The sequence below is a fragment of the Macaca thibetana genome, chromosome 11, assembly GCF_024542745.1.
Source record: "Macaca thibetana thibetana isolate TM-01 chromosome 11, ASM2454274v1, whole genome shotgun sequence".
NCBI classification, from domain to species: domain Eukaryota; kingdom Metazoa; phylum Chordata; class Mammalia; order Primates; family Cercopithecidae; genus Macaca; species Macaca thibetana.
In genome coordinates, this window is record NC_065588.1 from 68678364 (window position 1) to 68705218 (window position 26855).

At 36.2% G+C, this 26855-nt stretch overlaps 1 protein-coding gene across 2 annotated transcripts in view; it reads left to right on the forward strand.

The window, feature by feature from the left end:
• The window catches only part of TRHDE (thyrotropin releasing hormone degrading enzyme), a 420293-nt gene that overhangs the window by 200477 nt on the left and 192961 nt on the right, over positions 1–26855 (forward strand). For both annotated transcript variants that reach the window (XM_050749271.1, XM_050749272.1), the window contains exons 4-5: positions 2554–2708; positions 5844–5957. In XM_050749271.1, the coding sequence (XP_050605228.1) occupies positions 2554–2708; positions 5844–5957 (269 nt within the window). The remainder of the gene's footprint in view (positions 1–2553; positions 2709–5843; positions 5958–26855) is intronic.

Sequence of the window (26855 nt, forward strand, 5' to 3'; positions counted from 1 at the left end):
ACCATGTCTATACTGAGCAAAGGAGATGCTCAATCAGTATTTGTTGTATATGTGAATGCGCAGATTACGTGTTTCTGCCCTTTGATATCCTATTTACCTTTTGAAGTCCAACTTAAGTACCATCTCTTTGAAAACCTCCCCAATCAGATTTGTTTTTTCTCTCTCTCAGCACTCTTAATTCTTCAACTATTACCTCATATTTCCCTTTTTTTCGTGTTATAGCTATTATGCCCTCATGCTTAGTCTAAAATGTAGCAGAAGACGGGGTCATATTTGACTTACTTTAATATACATTTCAGACTTAAGACCACAACCGGCCAGGTCAATGGCTCAGGCCTGTAATCCTAGCACTTTGGGAGGCCGAGGTGGTTGGATCATGAGGTCGGGAGTTCAAGACCAGCCTGGCCAATATGGTGAAACTCCGTCTCTACTAAAAATACAAAAATTAGCTGGGCGTGGTGGCGCATGCCTGTAATCCCAGCTACTTGGGAGGCTGAGGCAGGAAAATCGCTTGAACCCAGGAGGCGGAGGTTGCAGTGAGCCAAGATTGTGCCACTGCACTCTGGCCTGGGCAACAGAGCGAGACTCCATCTCAAACAAACAGAAATAGCAACAACAAATACCCACAACCAATGCTGAGAAGATATTTTTTAAAGTCAGGAATAAAGAAAAATCAACCTTATTATAAGACTGTTGACTATTTTATTCTTTTTCTTATTTTGAAATATTTAAAGCATGTGGAAAAGAATCAGTAATATTATAATCAGCACCCATACCACCAACAGTGAAATATTCTTATTAAAAACATAACTATTTAATTCACTGTGTGACTGTCTTCCATCCTTTTCCCCTCCTTTCTTCCATTAAGCCATCATGACTTTAATGTTTATAATTGCTGTATGTGTGTTTGTGTGTGCCTCTTGCCATTACTGTCTCTGTGCATGTGTTCGTGTATGAGTATCCATTTACATGACATGGTGTTATTCTACTTGTTTTTAAATAGTGGATGTTATTATAGCGTCATTTTACTCTTCACTTATTTCCTCGATATTCTCTTTCTCAGATTGTCCATGTTGATGTATGTAGTGTTAGAATCTAGTGGTAAGATCAATTGTTTTGATTGCTGTGTAATACTCCTTTATATACCTATTTCTCAGTTTCTTTGTCCTTTACCTTGCTTAAACGCACTTAATTTTCCCTTTTCACCTGTACAAACAATACTATAGCAAACATTCTTATACAATTTTCTGTTGCATCGTAGGGAGTTACCACAGGGCTATATGGAGAAGTAGAACTTCTGGGTCAGAGACTGTAAACACTATGCTTGGCATTGTGATTAAAAGCACAGGTGCTGGAACCAGGCTGCTGGGTTCAAATTTCTACCCTGCCACTTATTGACTTTCCCAGGAAGCAAGGAGCGCCAGCTATTTTCAACCTGTTTTCATGAGCATGCGTGCCCTACCTCAATCCCTGGCATTAAGTAGTCAGCGTGGCTTAGGTCCTTTTGGCTCTGGAAGGATCTGCCAGAGCCAATTCCCAGCCGCCACTGCCTGATGCTGGAGCCAGTGCCCAGCAGGCCTGTGGCTTCACATGCAATCACCACTTTGCATTTCTGTACCATTTCTGGTCCAGGGAGAGGTTTATTTTTAAGCCCGGAGATGTTTTTTTCGTTTTCCCTTTTAATATTTTATTTATCATCACTATGCCTCTGGAGCAGAGGGAGTACATCAAAGCATGAACTCTTTGTGTCACCATAACCAGAAGTTGATAATACCTCTATGACCTTTTAAAATAAGCACAGATCTTAGAATCATCTAATTGTAGATATTTGGAGCTAGAAGGTATTTTAGAGATAATTAAGGCTAATGACCTTATTTCATAGGTGAGGGAATTGTGGTCTTAAGAAGTTAAGTGATTTACTGATGTTGCATAGCCAGTTGATGACAGAGCCAGACCAGAGTCTGTGGGTCCCCTCAATAGTTTTTAGTTTTTTTTCCATTATATCCACTAGCAAAGCTTTCTCTGTAAGATATATTTACATGTAACATCTTTCTTTTAATATAACTGAAAAAATACACTAGAATTTAAGCAATTAGAAAAATAACACCACATTTTAAACCAGATATAAAATGTTTTCTCTTATACAATACTGAGGTAAATGTAAGAATATAGTATTTACTGCATTGAGTCAAATATATTTTCATTAGAAGGCACAACGCCTTTGCCTCTGTAGGTTCCTGCTGCATTTGGTTTCCTTGACTTATAAAATTTATTAGGATGGGCCCATCAATAATGGCACTGATACTTCCAGCTACCTATAGCACTGGGCTTGAAAATGAACTGTGATGAATGCATATGACCAGCATTTGCAGTGATAGCCTATATTTCTGCTGTGATGTAGAAATGGCAGGTAGTTTAATTTGCCAAAAAAAAAAAATCACTAAGTCAAATCAAGTATCCCTTATAATTAGGATTTCTGGACATTTTTAGCACATAAATTCAGAATCTGGTGTCTTTGTTAAAGCCTTTGGAACTGTTTTATTTTATTTCTAGATCTTTTAGCTGTGCCTAAGCATCCGTATGCTGCTATGGAGAACTGGGGACTAAGTATTTTTGTGGAACAAAGAATACTGCTGGATCCCAGTGTTTCATCTATTTCTTATTTGCTGGATGTCACCATGGTCATTGTTCATGAGATATGTCACCAGGTATGAGAAAAAGAATCAGGTGTAAGTATAATGTAAAAGCTATTGAGAATGATTTTGAATAGCTACATTAAGAGCTAAATTATTATCCTCCCAAATAAATTTTAATTTTATATGGAGCACTGTGTAGTTCTTTCTGGAAGATATGTCATTTTTCTTCGATCATAGGAAAAACAAAAACAAACACCCTGATTGTATTGAGTAAGCAACTGTCATTCCATTTAGTTGAGCAGTGAGATGGCACTGCCACCCAGCAGCCTTTTTGGAGCCCCTATCTAGTCAGTTATCAACCTTGCTGTATTTTCTTGTGATTATTAGTGTGTATATAGGGTAAGTGCAGTGATGGCAATGATTTATTGCATCGCTGCAAGATGCAGCTGAGTTTTGTGTACGTGTCAAAATTTGCTTTTGCTGAAATCAATTTGTTATTCCCCTTTTCCCACCACATAGACACTTAGGAAGTCTTTCACTAACTCAGCCGTGGACTCTTTGTTCTCAAATGATTGATATTTTTTGTCTTGGCATGTTTAGAAATTCATATGTAAATTAGCCAACTTTGTAGTGAAGCTAAGATAAAATTAATTTCATTTTGATTTTATGCATTTTCTCACAATGAATGGATGGCATTAGAGAGATTTCGCAGTGCTTATTTGAATCTTAATTTTTGTGGGAAAAAGTCACTGAAAATAGATGTCCATGCCAACAGAAAGTGATACCTGTCCTGGTTACTAGTATTTATGGATAGCTTTAAACTTATAACACCAGAAATCTCACTGTGATAGAGTGTGATTTCAATAAATTATAAACCCCACAGCTTTTTAAAAGCTGAAAAAACGAAGAAAAGAGTGATGTGAAAAACACTGTCAGTGAAAAAAGGTAAACTGTTAAATGCTAATAAATGAATACTGTCTTAATGATGAAGTGATGCGAGCCAGAGGACTGTTTACATAAATGTCAGCTTTTTTTTTTTTTTTCGAGGCCGAGTCTCACTCTGCCACCCAGGTTGGAGTGCAATGGTGCAATCTTGGCTCACTGCAATCTTCGCCTCCCAGGTTCAAGTGATTCTCCTGCCTCAGCTTCCCAAGTAGCTGGACTACAAGTGCCTACCACCACGCCCAGTTAATTTTTGTATTTTTAGTAGGGATGGGGTTTCACCATCTTGGCCAGGCTGGTCTTGAACTTCTTGATTTCAGGTGATCCACCCACCTCAACCTCCCAAAGTGCTGGGATTACAGACATGAGCCACCGTGCCTGGCCCCTAAATGTCAGTTTTTTGCACTGAACCTGTAAGATGTTTGTATCTGCCTTGCTGACGAGATCTCTGAGGTGTGTTTCTCACCCCAGGCTTAAGGGGATCCTTTGCAGAGATGTCTGGTGCTCCTAGTCTGTACTAAAGAGGATGGTTTTGACTGAATATCTTGTAATTATTTGAGACAAAAGCAGTTTGCTTTTTGAATGCTCCTATAAATGACAAGTTAGATATATAGTTCTGTTGAAGTGAAAGTGCACTGATAATGTATAATTGTTCGAAGAACTGGATTTCATTTGTTTCATATTCTAAGTTACTTTCTTGTTATAGCTTAGTATTTGTAGGGCACTTACTATGGAGTCATGAACCAGAAGCTAGGAGAAACACTTGAAATAATTTCCATTGTCATTAACCAATTAATTTCTATGTTACCTTTCCTGCCCACCAATTTGTAGTCACAATTCTGAAGATAGGATTTCAAGTTACAGGAGAAACATGCATTTTTTATTTAAAAAGTTATTAAAAGGTTAAACATTTACTTTGTGGTCCTCAACATACTGAGAGCTGATTTGATTTGTATTTCAATGAGAGATTCTGTTGAAGAATAGATACTTTACTGTTACTATTGAAACTGTCAGCCAAGGTTGTTAATGTGGCTGCTAAAGCCACACATGATCTGGTATTTGTCTGCCTTTCTGGACTCTTTCACACTTTCCTCCTCCTGGTCCACTATGTTCCAGCCACAGAGGTCTTTCTTCTGTTTCTTAAATAGCTCATTCCCACATAGAGTCTTCACATTAAGGGTTAATTACATGTCCCTGAAATTCTCCTTCCCAAGCCTTTCTCATGACTGGCTCTCCCTTATCATTGAAGTCTGAGCTCAAATGTCACTTGCTTAGAGAGAATGTTTTTGGTTTTACAATGTAAAGCAGTTCCTCCCTCATTCCTGTAGCACTTTGTTAGGATCTGAAATTGCGTTGTTCATTTGCTTATTTATTTTTTTATCGTCTACCTCCCCTCATCCCCCGTGCCTCTACAATAAAATGTCAACTGCATGAGGAGGAACATTATATAACTTTTCTTCACTGAATCCTGTCTTTAGGCTAGCTCCTGGCATATAATGTATTTTTTGCTTTTTAATGAGAAAAGAATTTCCTTAACGTTTTCCTAAACTAAGCAAGTTTCGGAATAATACATCATTATCTAATCAAAATACCTTTTAAAATTACATTATTTTTCATAAAGGCATCTTAGAGAATTTTTTTTGGTCTAAATCCTTATTATAATAGAATCATGGAGAGTCAAGTGTGAGGGACCTCAAAAACCCTTAGTTTTATCAATCAGCAAATATCTTCTCTGAATTGCCTCTGCCACTAGAGGGTGATGCTTATATACCTCCTGTGATGAACTGCTCACTACCTTTCAAGGCAGAATGTTCCCATCTTTGGCCATCTCAGTCTGTTAGAGGGTTTTCTGCATTTTCAGCAGACATTTACCCATGCTAATTTCCATTCATTAGTCCTGGTTTGTCACTTGTAGGGTCACAGGAAACAAGCCTTTCCTCTTCTATATAATAGGTCTTCACATATTTGAAGACAGCTCTCATCAGTTTTTCTCTCCTGAGCCCTTTCTTCTCCAAGTCAAATATTCTTTTGTGTTCATTGATTATTCTTTTTTGTTCCTCTCTGAAAGCATGTATAAAAAACTAGTGTCACCCAAGTAGTCAAATAAATCAATACAGTTTTGCCACAATACAGTTTAAGATCACAAAATCAATTGGGGAATTAATTCCAGTTATAATAATCATAGTTTAATACATGTAAGTTTAGATAAAATAGTTTGGGGATAGATTTCATTTTATTTGATGACCATTAATTTTGTTACTGCAGTGGTTTGGTGACCTCGTGACGCCTGTGTGGTGGGAAGACGTGTGGCTGAAGGAAGGGTTTGCTCACTACTTTGAATTTGTTGGTACAGACTACCTCTATCCTGGCTGGAATATGGTAAGTGTCCTTGAATTATTTGAAACTTTTAGTAAAAGGCTGATCTAGTGTTACATTAGGCTTATATCATCATTAGAGATGGCTAAAGGTACCAACTGATGCATGAAAATGTATCGATAAAATGTAATCAAAAATTTAAATGTTAGTATTCTTAAAGAGTCATCTTTTACTTATTAGGAACTATATAATCTGATTTGCTATTCATTAGCTTCAAAATGCCACAATTTACCTAAATAGAAATATTTTCAATTGTAGTATTTTATAGTAAAGGCAAATTGTCCTTTAAAATAAAGAAGTCAAGAGTAGTTAATAATATTTTAAATATACAGAATATATCAAACATAGAAAAATGAGGACTTGACATCTCATTGATGAGATAAAACACAAAAACCATCTAAAAGATATGATGTATTATCGTTGTAGATATATGTATTTTAGGATTAAATGACTTAATAAGAGGTCATTAATTTTATTTACGAAGAGTTATTCATATTATCCCTATACTTTGGGAATGTCAGAACTTGAAGAAAGGTTTTTGTGCCTTAAGCTGTGCTATTATAGGGCATCCTAGAAGAAAAAGTAGAAGGAGGGTGTAGTTTTGCTATATGTCCTTTTATATCAGTTTTTCATTTTATATAAGCTTTCACTGATCAATAAGCGACAGTGTAATTATTAAATAGAACCCAGGATACATATATGTTGTTCTGAAATTAAGATTTTAAATTTATTTAAAGTGGTACTATTAAATTAAGTAAAAATTGCAATGTACCAATACTTATCAACTTCCAAAAGCTCAAATTTTATTTTTGACATAGCATAGGTGATTTTATATATATATACACACACACACACACACACACACACACACATACACATACATACATATATACACATACATATATATACACACATATATATGTTCTTTTAAACCACTTTATTGACGCAAGATTGACATACAAAATGCTGTACATATTTAATGTATGCAACTTGATGAGTTTGGAGATAAGTGTACATTCATAACACAAATGGTCATCTTTTGTTTTATGCCATAAACGTATTCATCACCTCTAAAATTTTCTTCCTGTCTTCTTTACTTATTGTTTTTTGGTGGTAAGAACACAACATGAAATCTGCCCTTCAGCAAGTTTTCAGGTGTATGATACAGAATTATTAAATATACACATTATGCTATACAGTAGATCTCTAGGACTTACTCATCTTGCATTGACTGAAGCTTTGTACCCTTTGTCTCATACATCCTTGTTTCCTCCTCCCCCATGCCTCTGGCAACCACCGTTTTATTCTCTGCTTCCGTGAATTTGACTATTTTAAATTCCTTATACAAGTGGAATTATGTAGTATTTGTCTATTTTATCTCACTTGGCCTGATGTCCCAAGTTCACTCATGTTGTTACGAATGGCAGAATTTCTTCTTTTTTAAAGGCAGAATGGTATTCTCTTGCATGTATACACCACATTTTCTTTATCCATTCATCTGTCAGTGGATAGATTGCTTCCAAAAATATTTTATACTGCTCCCTTTTGATGTTCTAAAGTATTAATAGGCAGTTATCTACTTGTTTGTTATTGTTCCAAGTATAATTTGAAGAACACGTAAACCAAGGTAAAATATGAAAGCATCTGTAAGTCATCATATAACTTCTCCAACATAAATTTAACTGACTCCTGCTGAGAAAAAAAATGAAATTACTTTAACAAAAATGTGAAGATAGTAATACCATATCAACGTGTTTCAATTATTTTCATGCAATTTTACCAATATTTTATGAAGGCAAAATAATTCAGTTGCACAAATGTATAAGATAAGTTTATTTGATTTATGTGCCTAGGTATTTATAGATGTATAACATAATTTTAATATCTTAATTGAAGTGTTTTATTTTGGCATTCAAATTAACAATGCTTTAAATGACTTTGAAGAAAAATCAGCAATACAATGTCATATTATTGAAAGTATTCTTTTAAAAATGTGTAATTTTAAAATGTAAATATTTACAGTTACTGAAACACTTCCAAAAGTATCTTTTGGTTTTTGATGACTTTCAACCAACTTTGTTTAAATTTCTCATTTAATTTTTATTATGCTGTGGATTATTACTGATTTATAATTTTATTATGTTTCAATATTAAAAGATGTCCTTATTACAAGTGACATGTTATGCATAGGTATTGCTTTTTTTAGCTCATTCAGATACTTGTGATAAAATTCTTTCTATTCACCATTATGAAAAATACATCTTAGATTTAAAAGTAGTCAACAGAATTTTAGATGGGGTGAAAACTGACAGCTTTTGATTGTTTTAGCATGGTAATATATCTTCAGTTTCAGTGTCCTCATTCCAAATTTTGTCTTTGAATGACTTTTCATATTTCTTCATCATTTTATCAGTTATACTGTAAATATAGGAATTCTGGAAAATATTTTTTAGAGGTATTGAAAATGAACACAGAGTGTAAATAAGACAACTGAGATTTTGTTCTTAATTGAACACAGACCATGCATTAGAAGTATAAAAACCTAGAGGTTAGTCAGATATAAGATTTGATTACTTCTAAATCCCTATTTAATAATTAAGAAATGAAAACTAATGACAGAACAATTACAGTATCACAGAAAACTCATCCTATTAAAGTAAAAAATGAAACAATAAACTCCATCACATTTAATTACACAGTTAATAATGAGAAGAAACAAGTCTTAATATGATGGTCTTTTTTTTTTTTTTTTTTTTTTTTTTTTTTTGAGACAGAGTCTTACTTTGTGGCCCAGGCTGAAATGCAGTGGCACCATCTTGGCTCAATGCAATCTCTGCCTCCCAGATTCAAGTGATTCTCGTACATCAACCTCCCAAGTAGCTGGGATTACAGGTGTGAGCCAACATGCTGGGCTAAGTATTGTATTTTTTGCAAAGACGGGGTTTCACCATATTGGCCAGGCTGCTCTCAAACTCCTGACCTTAGGTGATCCACCTACCACAGCCTGTCAAAGTGCTGGGATTACAGGTCATGATGTGTTTTTGTGTTTAGGTTATATAGATTTAAAAAACTTTCTGCTATTTGATTGCTTTTGCTTTTTAGTTTGTGAAATACCTCAATATAAATCCAGAAAACCTACGAGTAGAAACTCTATAGCGTTTCTGCCCCTCCATATGTAATTAATACCTTCTTTGCAAACAAAATTTTAAGAATAAGATAACCACATAAATAAGAGAGGATATTAAGTGCCTTGAAGGCTGTGCCAGCACTAATTTTCATAATGGCATCAGCAAAAGAGTGAAAGAAATACTCAGAAGAATAAGAGTGACAGCTGCATCAGCAGTAACTCATACTATTGTGATGTGCATAAAAGCTTTCCTGTAAGTGCATGGCTTAAGGTTCACTAGACCTAAGCCTGTAATAGAAAAACCAGGAGTCAGGCTCATGTCAGGAGTAAAGAAATTCAGGAAGTTGACCTATTTTGCCATTAATCTCAAAAACAGTGCTTTTTTAGGCATCAAGGCTCAAACACTGAAAAACAATTTTATCTGCTAGAGAGATACTATGGCAATCTACCTTCCATGGACTAGCAATGAAGCAGCCCAGAATTACATAGTATTGTTAAGGAAGCTCTTGTTCTGACTTAGGCCAATATACTTCGCTTAACTGTTAGTAAAATCTTAGGTTGTATGTATGTGTGTTTTCAGAGCCAGTTTCTGATATAGAATTAAGGAATACTACATATGATAAAATTATCACAATAAGCATTTTGTGACAATTTTGTCCTCTAGCAAACTAATCAAGTTTACCATTTTATAGATATGGGGTTTTACAGGGAGTATGACACAAGTCAGGGGGATAGATTGGAAATAAGAAGCTTGGATTCCAAGAAAGGCATTTCCCCTAACTCATCATTTGAAAATTGGGAGAATTATAGTGACTTAGTATGTCCACATAATATTTTTTTGAAGACAAAATAACTTATGAGGTCTTTGAAATGTATGAACTACTATACAAATGTGAGTAGGCATCATGGGCCTGGGAAAATAAATTCTCTATTAGAAACGTACATCAATTTTACATATAGATACTCTAACATTTCCAATCCTAGTAATCCATTTTGGCTTCTTAGGCTTATACCAATTATTTATACATACAAAATAAACTTGGTATCTAAATTCAGTCTCACCAAATAAATTCTTATCTATACTGGCAATGCGGACTATTCCATAGGAACGTAAGCCTTAGATAATGTTTCATTCATCAAAGAGAAGTGTCAAGATCATTAGAAACAACCTCCTCAGCTTAGGGCTGAAGACACATTTCAAAGAGGATTCATGGCATGAATAGTCTTTTTGCCTGATGTTATTTTATCAAAGTTGGCTGTTAGTGACAACATTATTGGATGGATTAAGTTATAGTATGCCATTGACAGCAATCATATTAAATCTTATTATGTTTCCTCAAAACAGATAAAAAGAAGAACTGACACAGCACAGTAACTGTTCTTTAACAACTCTTGATCATTTTAATTTGAAAAAAGTTTATGTTAAAATAATTTTACTACAGCAAAAAGTTGCTTGTTAAAATACTGCAATGGAGAACTCATTTTAAAGACCTGGTGCCGATGCAGGTCAACTCATATCCCCTGTGTATATTGCATAGGTTTCATTATAATTCGTGTGGTCTATATTGTAGGTGACTACTTCAGGTTCTGGAATGTAGCATTACAAGAAAGTGCTTCCATAATGAGAATCATTAAACATGAGCATATGTTCTTTCATTAAAGAACTTGGGAAGATAAAGAGCTTCACCCACCAAAAACATTAAGTTATACTTTGATAAAGTCAGCAGACTGGAATTTTTCTCCTAATTTTCGTAAGGACACATACCTGAGCATAAAGATTATTAATGCAACTAAAATTCAGTCTGCAAAATAACTCCTCTAAAGTAATAAACTAGAAGGTGATCCAATTGTTTTAATTTATTGAAATTTTATACTGAAATGACTGATACCCAGTGAATGTGAGAAATTTAAAGGCTTCTTAGAGCTGAACCTAAGGACTTTTGGTCTTTTTGATTCTGTTCAGTTGCTTAAAAGTGACGTTTACATTGAGAGACCATAAGGAAAGTAGAACGCGTGCCTGTTTGGGTCTCATGGAATCCCTGTCTTTGAAATGGACCTCTTTGCTGACTGCATTTTCCTTTCTCTGTTCCCTCCTGCCTTTTAAAGCTATTTTATTTTTACTCAACAGAAGTTGAGAAAATCATTGACTAACTGAAATATAGATGATTTGCTCTATAAGCAAACTTTTTTCCTTACTGAAAATATAAACTTCTTTTTAAAGAATAGAAACATCTTTTCAAAAAACCAGCTCCTGGATTCATTGATTTTTTGGAGGGTTTTTGTATCTCTATCTCCTTCAGTTTTGCTCTGATCTTAGTTATTTCTTGCCTTCTGCTAGCTTTTGAATGTGTTTGCTCTTGCTTCTCTAATTCTTTTAATTGTGATGTTAGGGTGTCAAATTTAGATCTTTCCTGCTTTCCCTTGTGAGCATTTAGTGCTATAAATTTCGCTCTACACACTGCTTTAAATGTGTCCCAGAGATTCTGGTATGTTGTATCTTTGTTCTCATTGGTTTCAAAGAACATCTTTATTTCTGCCTTCATTTTGTTATGTACCCAGTAGTCATTCTGGAGCAGGTTTTTCAGTTTCCATGTAGTTGTGCAGTTTTGATTGAGTTTCTTAGTCCTGAGTTCTAGTTTGATTGCACTGTGGTCTGAGAGACAGTTTGCTATAATTTCTGTTCTTTTACATTTGTTGAAGGGTGCTTTACCTCTAGCTATGTGGTCAATTTTGGAATAAGTGCGATGTGGTGCTGAGAAGAATGTATATTCTGTTGATTTTAGATGGAGAGTTCTGTAGAAGTCTATTAGGTCCACTTGGTGCAGAGTTGAGTTCAATTCCTGGATATCCTTGTTAACTTTCTGTCTCGTTGATCTGTCTAATGTTGACAGTGGGGTGTTGAAGTCTCCCATTATTATCGTATGGGAGTCTAAGTCTCTTTGTAAGTCTCTAAGGACTTGCTTTATGAATCTGGGTGCTCCTGTATTGGGTGCATATATATTTAGTATAGTTAGCTCTTCCTGATGAGTTTATCCCTTACCATTATGTAATGGCCTTCTTTGTCTCTTTTGATCTTTGATGGTTTAAAGTCTGTTTTATCAGAGACTAGGATTGCAACCCCTGCTTTTTTGTTTTGTTTTGTTTTCCATTTGCTTGGTAGATCTTCCTCCATCCCTTTATTTTGAGCCTATGTGTGTCTCTGCATGTGGGATGGGTCTCTTGAATACAGCAAACTGATGGGTCTTGACTCTATCCAGTTTGCCAGTCTGTGTCTGTTAATTGGACCATTTAGTCCACTTGAAAAGATCAACAAAATTGATAGACTGCTAGCAAGACTAATAAAGAAGAAAAGAGAGAAGAATCAAATAGATGCAGTAAAAAATGATAAAGGGGATATCACCACCGGCCCCACAGAAATACACACTACTATGAGAGAATACTATAAACACCTCTACACAAATAAACTAGAAAACCTAGAAGAAGTGGATAACTTCCTGGACACTTACACTCTCCCAAGACTAAACCAGGAAGAAGCTGAATCCCTGAATAGACCAATAGCAGGCTCAGAAATTGAGGCAATAATTAATAGCCTACCAACCAAAAAAAGTCCAGGACCAGACAGACTCGCAGCCAAATTCTATCAGAGGTACAAGGAGGAGTTGGTACCATTCCTTCTGAAACTATTCCAATCAATAGAAAAAGAGGGAATCCTCCCTAACTCATTTTATGAGGCCAACATCATCCTGATACCAAAGCCTGGCAGAGACACAACAAAAAAAAGAGAATTTTAGACCAATATCCCTGATGAACATCGATGCAAAATTCCTCAATAAAATACTGGCAAACCGGATCCAGCAGCACATCAAAAAGCTTATCCACCATGATGAAGTGGGCTTCATCCCTGGGATGCAAGGCTGGTTCAACATATGCAAATCAATAAACGTAATCCAGCATATAAACAGAACCAAAGACAAAAACCACATGGTTATCGCAGTAGATGCAGAAAAGGCCTTTGACAAAATTCAACAGCCCTTCATGCTAAAAACTCTCAATAAATTCAGTATTGATGGAACGTATCTCAAAATAATAAGAGCTATTTATGACAAACCCACAGCCAATATCATACTGAATGGGAGAAAACTGGAAGCATTCCCTTTGACAACTGGCACAAGACAGGGATGCCCTCTCTCACCACTCCTATTCAACATAGTGTTGGAAGTTCTGGCTAGGGCAATCAGGCAAGAGAAAGAAATCAAGGGTATTCAGTTAGGAAAAGAAGAAGTCAAATTGTCTCTGTTTGCAGATGACATGATTGTATATTTAGAAAACCCCATTATCTCAGCCCCAAATCTCCTTAAGCTGATAAGCAACTTCAGCAAAGTCTCAGGATACAAAATCAATGTGCAAAAATCACAAGCATTCTTATACACCAGTAACAGACAAACAGAGAGCCAAATCATGAATGAACTTCCATTCACAATAGCTTCAAAGAGAATAAAATACCTAGGAATCCAACTTACAAGGGATATAAAGGACCTCTTCAAGGAGAACTACAAACCACTGCTCAGTGAAATAAAAGAGGACACAAACAAATGGAGGAACATACCATGCTCATGGATAGGAAGAATCAATATCGTGAAAATGGCCATACTGCCCAAGGTAATTTATAGATTCAATGCCATCCCCTTGAAGCTACCAATGACTTTCTTCACAGAATTGGAAAAGGCTGCTTTAAAGTTCATATGGAACCAAAAAAGACCCCGCATTGCCAAGACAATCCTAAGCCAAAAGAGCAAAACTGGAGGCATCACACTACCTGACTTCAAACTATACTACAAGGCTACAGTAACCAAAACAGCATGGGACTGGTACCAACACAGAGATATAGACCAATGGAACAGAACAGAGTCCTCAGAAATAATACCACACATCTACAGCCATCTGATCTTTGACAAACCTGAGAGAAACAAGAAATGGGGAAAGGATTCCCTATATAATAATTGGTGCTGGGAAAATTGGCTAGCCATAAGTAGAAAGCTGAAACTGGTTCCTTTCCTTACTCCGTATATGAAAATTCATTCAAGATGGATTAGAGACTTAAATGTTGGACCAAAAACCATAAAAACCCTAGAAGAAAACCTAGGTAATACCATTCAGGACATAGGCATGGGCAAGGACTTCATGTCTAAAACACCAAAAGCAATGGCAAAAAAAGCCAAAATTGACAAACGGGATCTAATTAAACTAAAGAGCTTCTGCACAGCAAAAGAAACTACCATCAGAGTGAATAGGCAACCCACAGAATGGGAGAAAATTTTTGCAATCTACTCATCTGAAAAAGGGCTAATACCCAGAACCTATAAAGAACCCAATCAAATTTACAAGAAAAAAACAAACAACCCCATTGAAAAGTGGGCAAAGTTTATGAACAGATACTTCTCAAAAGAAGGCATTCATACAGCCAACAGATACATGAAAAAATGTTCATCATCACTGGCCATCAGAGAAATGCAAATCAAAACCACAATGAGATACCATCTCACACCAGTTAGAATGGCAATCATTAAAAAATCAGAATCAACAGGTGCTGGAGAAGATGTGGAGAAATAGGAACACTTTTACACTGTTGGTGGGAGTGTAAACTAGTTTAACCATTGTGGAAAACAGTGTGGCGATTCCTCAAGGATCTAGAACTAGAAATACCATATGACCCAGCCATCCCATTACTGGGGATATACTGAAAGGATTGTAAGTCATGGTACTATAAAGACACATGCACACGTATGTTTATTGCAGCACTATTCACAATAGCAAAGACTTGGAATCAACCCAAATGTCCATCAGTGACAGACTGGATTAAGAAAAAGGATGAGTTCGTATCCTTTATAGGGACATGGATGCAGCTGGAAACCATCATTCTCAGCAAACTATCGCAAGAGCAGAAAACCAAATACCGCATGTTCTCACTCATAGGTGGGAAGTGAACAATGAGATCACTTGGACACAGGAAGGGGAACATCACACACCGGGTCCTATTGTGGGGAGCGGGGGAGGGATAACATGAGGAGATATACCTAATGTAAATGATGAGTTATTGGGTGCAGCACACCAACATGGCACATGTATACATATGTAATAAACTTGCACATTGTGCACATGTACCCTAGAACTTAAAGTATATTTAAAAAAATTTACAACCTAAAAAATAAAAAATGGGGGAAAAAAAAGAATAGAAACATGTTTTTCCAATTTAAGAGGAACTGGGAACCTGCAGCTCACTGTTACAGGAGAAAGGTAAACCTTTCTCCTAGCATTTGCAGTTAGAGCAGATTTTGGCATTGGTGGATAATGGGCCTATAGCAAAGACAAAGAAACTACAAAGAGGATATAAGAGCAGCAATGACAGCAGCAGCTAGTGCCATTAAAGCAAAATATCTCCTGTGCTGTAGCTGTACTCTGAGTACATGCTTGAGGAATCCTAATGTGCATATGCCCCATGCATTGAGGATTAGACTAGAACTCCAAGGGTGTATGTATTCAGATAATTCAAAAAGAATGTCAGAGTTAAGCAGGCCTGACACTGGAATCTAACCAGTGGAGACTGAAGAGTTATTAATAATTTTTAGAAAAAAAAAACAGTTAAAATAAGAGCTGTACCTGTTACACTAACGGGTTAAACTAGCTTTCACTGAGGCTAATGCAATAACAACTTATATTTACATTTTTTTTCCCTCATTTTTGGGACTAATTCTGTACATTTTAGAACATGTCTTATTGTAGCATTGGTACCAATGTTAAGAACATCTGTTAGAAAGATGAATGAGTAAGGCTGGACAATCTTTGTTAATTGTTGAAGTATATTAACTGATGTAGAAATTGTGTAGCACAAATACATTTTTGAGTATAATACTACAACTGAAGAATACATAATACATACATGTTTCATTTTGTTTGCACTTGTAGTTCTTTTATAAAAATCAAGATTTTGGATTCACAGTTGCTTGGGAAATAGAAACTTTTGAAGAGCCTCAATGTTACAAAGATGTGTTAAGTTTCAGGAAATGAAAATCTGTTTCTTTCATTGCTTCAAATAAAAGACCAGCTTTTACTAAGTAAGATATCTTTAGAAAAGGAAGATAAAACAAACATAATTCATAAGTATTCATGTATATTCACTGTATATTCACATATATTTCTATCTACTCAGGTAAGTATCTGGAAGGTTTGTTAGTCACATTACCTCACATTCTTTCTTACATGAATTTTTAAAATGTAAAATAAAGCTGAAAATTTAAAAAATTATACATGTTTTTAAAGGATGATTTTTTTTAAAAGCAGAGTCATTTTGCTCAGAAAGATCGTTTCAGGTTTTGTATACTTTAAACCTAGAGATTTCAGATGAATGAGCATTCCCTATGGAATAAAGTATTTCTTCTGAGCACTGTGTTAGGATTTGCATAGAGTCAAGGTCCTTTTACATTTTTGTAGGAGTTTCAAAACCAACCAGTAACTTTACAGCATTAGACACTTTCTAAGAAGAAAACACTTACTAAACCTGGAGTCTAATAATAATGCAAGGCCATCCTTTCTCATATCTAGAAATACCACAGGGAAAATGAACCTATTCATTCTCGTTTCAAGTAAGAGCAGTTCATAAGCAGAATATTCCAGCTTGCTACAAAACTGTCAGACACCACTTGATAAACCAAAAAATTGATAATCCAAAAATTATACCAAAATGACAAAATGTCTTCTTAGACATTATTATTCTCAAACATATAATAGTGGCCGTAGCATATGAGACAACTCTTTTATCTGTCCTTTTCACCACTCCTGGTAAAAACGTTATTCTCTTTTAATATATGAATGTTCAACATCTGATGTTATTCAGCATGTCCCCAGGTAAAATAAATTTGCCTTGCAAATCCTCTAACATAAACATAGCCAAAACTAAAAGCTGGTGACTCAGAGGGCAACCAAAGAAAAATTCATTAATTTTCTAATTATTAATCATCCTTAACCAGACAGTTATATGTTTTAAAAGACATTAGAACACAACTCATTTCTAAGCAAAGAGTGATTGTCTCAGTCCATAACACTTTATGGGACTTTTCTTTTTTCTTTTTATCAAGGTTACTTTAATACTGTTCAAGATATTACTAGACAAGGATGCCAGAAATAAAAGTAGTGAGTTCAAGTGATACAATAAAAAAATCAGAAAAATAGAAAAGAGCCTTCTGTGAAGAGAAAATTAGGAAAAAAAGGGTAATTTGAGGTTTATGAAGATTTTGCCTCAGTTACTCCTTTAACCGTTTTAATTATAAAGACTCATATAGCATTTATTTGTACCTCTAAACACTTGACATATATTAATTCACTGTGAAATAGAGTAAGACCTGCCAGTATCTGGAGAATGCATAATTTCTCTATTGTCCTTTTTTGTTTTGTTTTGTTTTTTGGAAGTCTGAAAAGTGTTATATTGGCTAGATCACTGTTCAGTTCTGCCATTCAGGCAGCTCTTCTCAACCATGAATTCAAAAAAGATTTTTGGTAGAACATATTTTGACATTGAGCTGAATAACTTCTGTGGATATACCATTCACAAACTTGAGTGAGCTCCCTTTGAAAATTGTTATGTCTTTAGCTTTGTACCTTTTCCTAGGATTGATGAAACAAAATTCTACTGATTACAGTCGTATTTTTGTCAGTTTGTGTCAATTGCATCATTAAAGATGAAGATACATGGGAATGCTTTTCTCCCCTTAGCACCCACTTCAAAAACACCTGTGTCCAATTAATTCCCTTAATCATTTTAGTTTTTCTTCTCCAGATTTTATTTATAGTTCAGTGAGGCCCTTCTTAAGTGCTGTTAATGGTATACTAGGTCAATAATTGTATATGTTAGTTTGATGTATTGCTGCTATATTTTTTTCTCATTCCATTCATTCATATATTTCATTCATTCTATTTATTTCCATCAGAGAATTGTCAAGTACCTAAAATAAGCCACTCATGCTAATTTCTATGGAATAAATCTCATGATAATATTAATATGGAATTGGTATCTATCAGTTTCTTGTGTACTTTGTATTTATCTTTTGCTTGGTGGCTTCAGTTAGTAGATGTATATAAATTTAGGATTTTTTTTTTAAGGCTTTAGCTGACTGATCACACCTCTGTCAGAAGTAGCTTTTTTACAGAGCAGCTCAAAAATACAGAGCCATCCTGACTTTTTAATGATTGCCATTCTAACTGGTGTGAGATGGTATCTCATTGTGGTTTTGATTTGCATTTCTCTGATGGCCAGTGATGATGACCATTTTTTCATGTGTCTGTTGGCTGTATGAATGTCTTCTTTTGAGAAATGTCTGTTCATATCCTTTGCCCACTTTTTGATGGGGTTGTTTGTTTTTTTCTTGTAAATTTGTTTGAGTTCTTTGTAGGTTCTGGATATTAGCCCTTTGTCAGATGAGTAGTTTGCAAAAATTTTCTCCCATTCTGTAGGTTGCCTGTTCACTCTGATGGTAGTTTCTTTTGCTGTGCAGAAGCTCTTTAGTTTAATGAGATCCCATTTGTCAATTTTGGCTTTTCCTGCTGTTGCTTTTGGTGTTTTAGACATGAAGTCTTTGCCCATGCCTATGTCCTGAATGGTACTACCTAGGTTTTCCTCTAGGGTTTTTATGGTATTAGGTCTAACATTTAAGTCTCTAATCCATCTTGAATTAATTTTCGTATAAGGAGTAAGGAAAGGATCCAGTTTCAGCTTTCTACTTATGGCTAGCCAATTTTCCCAGCACCAATTATTAAATAGGGAATCCTTTCCCCGTTTCTTGTTTCTCTCAGGTTTGTCAAAGATCAGATGGCTGTAGATGTGTGGTATTATTTCTGAGGACTCTGTTCTGTTCCATTGGTCTACATCTCTGTGTTGGTACCAGTCCCATGCTGTTTTGGTTACTGTAGCCTTGTAGTATAGTTTGAAGTCAGGTAGTGTGATGCCTCCAGCTTTGTTCTTTTGACTTAGGATTGTCTTGGAGATGCGGGCTCTTTTTTGGTTCCATATGAACTTTAAAGCAGCCTTTTCCAATTCTGTGAAGAAAGTCATTGGTAGCTTGATGGGGATGGCATTGAATCTATAAATTACCTTGGGCAGTATGGCCATTTTCACGATATTGATTCTTCCTATCCATGAGCATGCAATGTTCTTCCATTTGTTTGTGTCCTCTTTTATTTCACTGAGCAGTGGTTTGTAGTTCTCCTTGAAGAGGTCCTTTACATCCCTTGTAAGTTGGATTCCTAGGTATTTTATTCTCTTTGAAGCAATTGTGAATGGAAGTTCATTCATGATTTGGCTCTCTGTCTGTTACTGGTGTATAAGAATGCTTGTGATTTTTGCACATTAATTTTGTATCCTGAGACTTTGCTGAAGTTGCTTATCAGCTTAAGGAGATTTTGGGCTGAGACAATGGGGTTTTCTAAACATACAATCATGTCATCTGCAAAGAGGGACAATTTGACTTCTTCTTTTCCTAACTGAATACCCTTGATTTCTTTCTCTTGCCTGATTGCCCCAGCTAGAACTTCCAACACTATGTTGAATAGGAGTGGTGAGAGAGGGCATCCCTGTCTTGTGCCAGTTTTCAAAGGGAATTTTTCCAGTTTTTGCCCATTCAGTATGATATTGGCTGTGGGTTTGTCATAAATAGCTCTTATTATTTTGAGGTACGTTCCATCAATACCGAATTTATTGAGCAACAGGTGCTGGAGAGGATGTGGAAAAATAGGAACACTTACACTGTTGGTAGGATTGTAAACTAGTTCAACCATTATGGAAAACAGTATGGCGATTCCTCAAGGATCTAGAACTAGATGTACCATATGACCCAGCCATCCCATTACTGGATATATACCCAAAGGATTATAAATCATGCTGCTATAAAGACACATGCACACGTATGTTCATTGCGGCACTATTCACAATAGCAAAGACCTGGAATCAACCCAAATGTCCATCAGTGACAGACTGGATTAATTAAATGTGGCACATATACACCATGGAATACTATGCAGCCATAAAAAAGGATGAGTTTGTGTCCTTTGTAGGGACATGGATGCAGCTGGAAACCATCATTCTTAGCAAACTATCACAAGAACAGAAAACCAAACACCGCATGTTCTCACTCATAGGTGGGAACTGAACAATGAGATCACTTGGACTCGGGAAGGGGGACATCACACACCGGGGCCTATTAAGGGGAGGGGGAGGGGGGAGGGATTGCATTGGGAGTTATACCTGATGTAAATGACGATTAGTTGGGTGCTGACGAGTTGATGGATGCAGCACAGCAACATGGCACAAGTATACCTATGTAACAAACCTGCACGTTATGCACATGTACCCTAGAACTTAAAGTATAATAATAATAATAATAATAAAAATTCCCCCCCCCAAAAAAAAATACAGAGCCATCACCTCAGTCAGGTTGCTCACATTCATAGATATATTTGAAAAGTAAAATTGGGCATGGTAAGTTTCAGAGGATTAGCAAAATCATAGAAGAATCAGAACATTTAGCTACCTATTATTTTTATATTACAGGACTCAAGCATATTTGGTAATGTTTGCTCAGATTAACCAACTTACAATGGCCATTTCATTAGATTTTTGAGTATCTTTCTGCTCATGTAAGTTATGCTTTTGAGTCTTGCTTCTTTCCCTAAACATCACAGCTTTGCTTGCAAGATAGGTTACTACAAAAGCAGATTTCTGTTCTTTTGATTGTAGTGGCAGTGGTGGTAGTATGGTGGAATATTTTCATCTAAATATTGTTTATATTATAAGTTTCCTGATTAAAGACAAGTTTAGATCGATTGCCCCTTCAGAGGAAAATTTGGCATTAATTACATTCTGTTCCTAACTATTCGCATGACTGGTCCAATTTGAGGCACTTGAATCATGATACACTATTGATGATGACTAATTAAAAACTAAAAAACTGTATAAACAAATTTGTTGCCCTAGTTTTAAAACAGGGAAGTTTTCTTGAAATTGTTGGCTTCTTTAGAGAGGTGACAGGACATATAACTTACCAGGCCTAAAAATAATTTGGCTTCCTACAACAAGATAATATTTTCAATTTATTGCTAAGTATTTTGCTGTCATATTTCGGACCTTCACTGACCAAATATTTCCAAGGATTAATCTGCACTGACTTGTTCTTTTTTCTTTCATTTAATAAACACTTACTGGATGCCCCCCTACCTTTTTTTTTTTTTTGGCTGGTTTCTCATTAGGGATGGGAGACACTCAAATAAGTATGGAACATCAATGCCCTCTAAGTCTCACAGACCTATTTTACCAATTTAGTTAGATTATCTTCATTAGCGTTAGAGTAATACTACTTTACAGTTAGCTAGAATGAAGTTCAATTCCTTTTTCTGCCTATCCCATGAATTAAATTTTTGGCTGTCTGCTACTCAATAGCTGTGTGATCTTGTTTATTCATCTTCAAAATATGTATGAAGGCCGGGCGCGGTGGCTCACGCCTGTAATCCCAGCACTTTGGGAGGCCGAGGCGGGCGGATCACAAGGTCAGGAGATCGAGACCACGGTGAAACCCCGTCTCTACTAAAGATACAAAAAATTAGCCGGGCGCGGTTGTGGGCGCCTGTAGTCCCAGCTACTCGGGAGGCTGAGGCAGGAGAATGGCGTGAACCCGGGAGGCGGAGCTTGCAGTGAGCCGAGATCGCGCCACTGCACTCCAGCCTGGGCTGGGCGACAGAGCGAGACTCGTCTCAAAAAAAAAAAAAAAAAAAAAAAAAAAAAAAATGTATGAAATCCCCAGGTTGTTTATATCACAGACTGGTTTTAAGAATTAAAGAAATCTATATTCTTACTATCATTTTTAACCAATATTTTTGTTATTAGGTAGTTAAGTGTAATAGTATTATCTGCAGGGTAATAATATTTTAACATTTTTATGCTTTATAAATGGATTGCAAGTTCAAATTTTACGTTCTGAAGAGCAAAGCTTTTCTCTACTCATTATATAATCAGTTTATAAATATTATAATAGCTTACTTTGAAATAAAGTTTTATATGATAGGTTCTTAACTGATTAACTTTCTGGGCTCTTCGTATGCTATATGTTCTAGAGTTGTTTGCTATGGGTTATCAAAATTTTCAAATTCCAAAAAATATATTTTTTATATTCGTTGGAAATATAAAGACTTCTTATTATCTGACAAATGTAAGGTTTTATCAGACTGGGTTATATGATATATTGACAATTCATATTACATTGAAAGTAAAGTACAAAAATGGTTTATTTTATAAAATCTATTGATCAATTAATAAAGATTAATAATAATTTTATTACAGAATTAAGATCAGTTGAATGGATATTTATTTTATAAATTAAAATAACATAAATTTATCACCATGTTAATAACTTCTGGGAGTCTATTAGCTCATCCTTGGAATTCTTCCAAACCTTAATGGTATGAGAAAGTTTCCATTAGAAATTTAAATGGAAATATAATCTGTTTAAGAAAATTAGTCAGTATACATTTAAAAATGCTCTGAATTACATTTTGTCAATCAAAAAAATGCCTTAATTCTCTTATGTGTCTGCAAAATATTGGAGATAACTCTCTGTGACTAATGTGCAAAATGAATGGATACGTGTGAAAAAAGATTAGCCAATTTGATTTTATTGAAATGTCCTATCAGACTGTTAAAAAATTTAGCATGGAGGAAAATATTCTTACTGCCAAAGTGGTATAAAATTCTTGAAAAGGTGAAGGAGGTATTATCTCCTAGAAACTTAAAATCTATGTACAGGATCCTAAAGTGACATTTTCTAGAAGAATGGGAATGAGTTCATATTAATTAGCAAAGAAGAGAAAGCAAGTATTCCCCACTAATGATATATGCTTTATCAGGGACTGTTTATAGTCATTTAAATAGGGACTGTTTATTTCACCATCATTTCTCAGTATTTATCTGAAAGTTTAGCATATATGAGATGTTCAGCAATACAAATCTGGCCAAAAATTAACAGAAAGTTATGAAATGAATGTTAACAAATGTCAAGATCACTTATGAAAGATTATAGTAGTTTCTATGTTGCTATTAGGAATGCATTCATTGAACAAAAGAAGATATTGAAATTAGAATACCTATGAAACTATATTGGATAAATGTTTTGAGGAAACAGGAAAAGGTGGCAACAAATCCTGAAGGTTGGCTGTCAGCAAGATGGCTGACAAGAAGTTTTTAGTGTTCTTTTCTCCCCACAAGAAAAGTCCCCAAACAACAAAGAAATAACTACATTTTGACCAAAATAGCTAAAGGAGAGCTTCATAGAACAACAAAGAAACAGCAGAAATCTTGTGGAGCACCGAAACTCAGGATGGCTGTGTAGGGAAGGGAAGGAAATTCATTGCCTCCATCACCCCATTCCCAGGGGTGGAATCAAATCAGAACCAGGAGGGACAACTTCTTGCAGAGAAAAGGTAAGCAAGAGGACCCAGGTAGCCTCAATCACCACCATGGATGCTGCGGTCTTTGCTACTGGAGACTCCTTCAGTCTTCATAGGCTCAGAGCCCAGGTGAAGAAGCTCTCCAGAGTCCACACACTGAGCTACACCCAGAGAAGGAGTGTGGCTATTCTCCATCCCCATGGCTCAAGTTGCTACTGTGCTGTGCCACCTTGAATTAGAGCCACTATTAGAGTGTGTCCTGCTCCAGGGGTGAGTAGTCGTTGTACCCTTCCATCCCTGAGACTTTGCTGCCCCTGCAATATGCCCACCTGGTAGCATGCCATTCCTGAGCTGATCTGCTGCCATTCCTTACCTCCAAGGGGCAAGCTACTGTGGAACTGCTCCAACCTCTGCATTCCAGTGGCTGGTGCACCCTCCTCCTAGAGCTGAGCTGAAGTAGCACCCCAGCCCCTGGGGACCTCAGGCCTCCTGCACACCACAACAGTCACATCTCTGGCATCACAGCTGAGTGCCCTGCCCCTGGGGACATCAGGGGGCCTCTGCCACACCAGAGCAGTTGACCCCTCCCCATTCTACAGGTGAGGCAGCATCCTGTCCCTGGGGATCCGAGTCTCAGGAATACCAGAGCAGTTTCACCCCCAATGTCACAGCTAACTATCAGTCCTGCCCCATACAAAGGTATGCAGAGGCTCTGTTGACCCATGTAGTCACATTTTATGGGGCTGAGAAGATTTAATACCATGTGTCCTGGAGAATCAGAGCTTTGGCTGAGCTGTACTATCTTGACCTCCAGGCTGAGCAGGTGCCCGGATTGAGATTCTAAGATGTCCCACCACTATAGGGAGTGGTCATTTCTGCACTACTTCCTACCCTTCAGCTCCCAAGCCGTATAGACATCTTGCTATTCCTGGGTACTTGCTGCTGCTGCACCTGGTGTCACAGAACCCGTTCAGCTTAGTTCCATCATCTCAGGGTCTACAGTCACCACTGTGTGGTACCTCATACCCCACTGTGTTTTGTTGGTTCCAGGTCCTGCATTGCAGCTGTACCCTGCTCCAGGAGGCTTTAGCCTCTGGCGAACCTATTCTTCCCCAGAGATATGTCAATACTGTGCCTTGACACTTAGGATCAAAACTACAGCCACACCCCAGTTCCCTGGGTCCAGGTTGCTGGGATGTGCCTCAGAGCAACAGTTCTTACCTCTGTGGGAGAACTGCACCCACTCATACCTTGGAAAGTGAAGCTGCAACTCAAGTCCCAGGTGCTATAATGGTTAGTCTTATAAGACCCTGATCCCAGAAACCTGTCTTCATAGTTTATCTGAGCACCGTGCTTTGAATCCAAGTACCATGCCTGTGGGCCATGTCAGACCTGACACCAAGAGAGATCCCCTCAGATAAGACTCCTACTGTGGGGAAGATAAGAAGAGAAGGATCCCTAAAGTCTTTGCCCTAATAACCTATACAGTCACCATCACTTCCACAAATTCCTGCAGCCAAGACCACTGAGGTACCACAATTATTGCTAATGTAGATAACAACTGAAGAAGCTATACAAAGACTATGCCACTTCACCCACATGGAACCAGAGCACCTTCACCCTGCCCAGTTGGCACCCATAGGTCCATCTGCAGGTAAAAGTATTAGCCTCCAAAAGCCACTCTTAGCTTAGAAGAGGTGACTGTACCATTAAATATGCAGATGTAAATGCAGGACACAAGAAACATGAAAAAGCAAGGAATCCTGACTCTATCAAAGGACATAATTATCCAGCAACTAACCTGTAAAGAAATGGAAGTTTACAAACTGCCTAATAAGGAATTTAACATAGTAATCTTAAGGAAACTCAACAACATACAAAAAGAATACAAATAGACAATGAAGTCAGGAAAGCAATTCATTATCTGAGTAAGGAGTTCAACAAGAAGAGATAGATATCATTAAAAAAGAACCAAATCAAATTTATGGAGCTGTAGGGTTCAGCTGTAAATAAAAAATACACTGAAGAGCTTCAGCAGCAGACTAGAACAAAAAGAAGGAAGAATCTTGAAGATAGCTCTTTCGAAATGATTGTCAGAACTTTTTTTTTTAAATTAAAAACTGTGTAGTCAATGGGATTTATAGGACACCATTAAGTAAAGAAATATTCACATTATGCAATTTTCAGAAGGAAAAGAGAAAAAGAAAGAGAAGACTTATTTAATGAAATAATTGCTGAAAATTCCTAAGTCTTGGAAGTGATGTGGTCAAAAGTCCCCAAACAGTCCCCAAACAGAAACAACTCAAAGATTTCTTCTCCATGGCACTTTTTGATTATACTATCAATAGTGAAAGACAAAGAGAAAATTTTAAAAGCAGCAAGAGAAAAAAAAGCATAGTCACATATAAGGAGACCTCCATTAGACTATCAGTGTATTTCTCAGCAGATATCTTGCAGGCCAGGAGAGAATGGGATGATATTTTCAAAGTACTGAAAGAAAAAAAACCCTTTTTAGACAAGAATACTATATCCAGCAATTTTGTCCTTCAGAAACTAAGGAGAAATGAAGTATTCCTCAGATAAGCAAAAGTGACATGAATATATTACCACTGTACTTACAAGAAATACTTAAAGAAGCTCTTCAAATGAAAATTAAAGAATAGTAATTACTCTCATGAATATGTATGAAAGTATAAAACTACTGGTAGTGGTAAATGTATAGTCAGATCCAGAATACTTCAATATAGTGATGGTGGTATATAAATCCAATATATCTTTAGTATGAAGGTTAAAAGTCAAAAATAACTAAAGCTACAAAAAGTCCAGGAACACACAATATAAAAAGATATAAATTGTGACATCAAAAACATAAACTGTGGAAGGAGATGGTAAAAGTTCAGAGTTTTTGTATGCAACAGAAGTTAAGTTGTTATCAGCTTAAAACAGTTGATTATAACTATGAGATGTTTTATGTAAGCCTCGTGACAACCACAAAAAAAAATCAGCAGATATACGAGCAATAATTAGGAAGATATCAAAGCTCAGAATTACAGAATATTATCAAATCACGAAAGTAGATAATAAGAAAGGAAGAAAGGAGCAAAGGAGTTATAAAACAACCAGAAAACAAAGAATAAAATGGCAATACTAATCTATCAATAATAACCTTGACTGTAAATGGCTTAAATTATTTAATCAAAAAACATAGAGTGGCTGAGCATATAATAAAACAAGATCCAACTAGATGCAGCCTACAAGAGACTCAAGCTTTAAGGAGACACACGGGCTGAGAG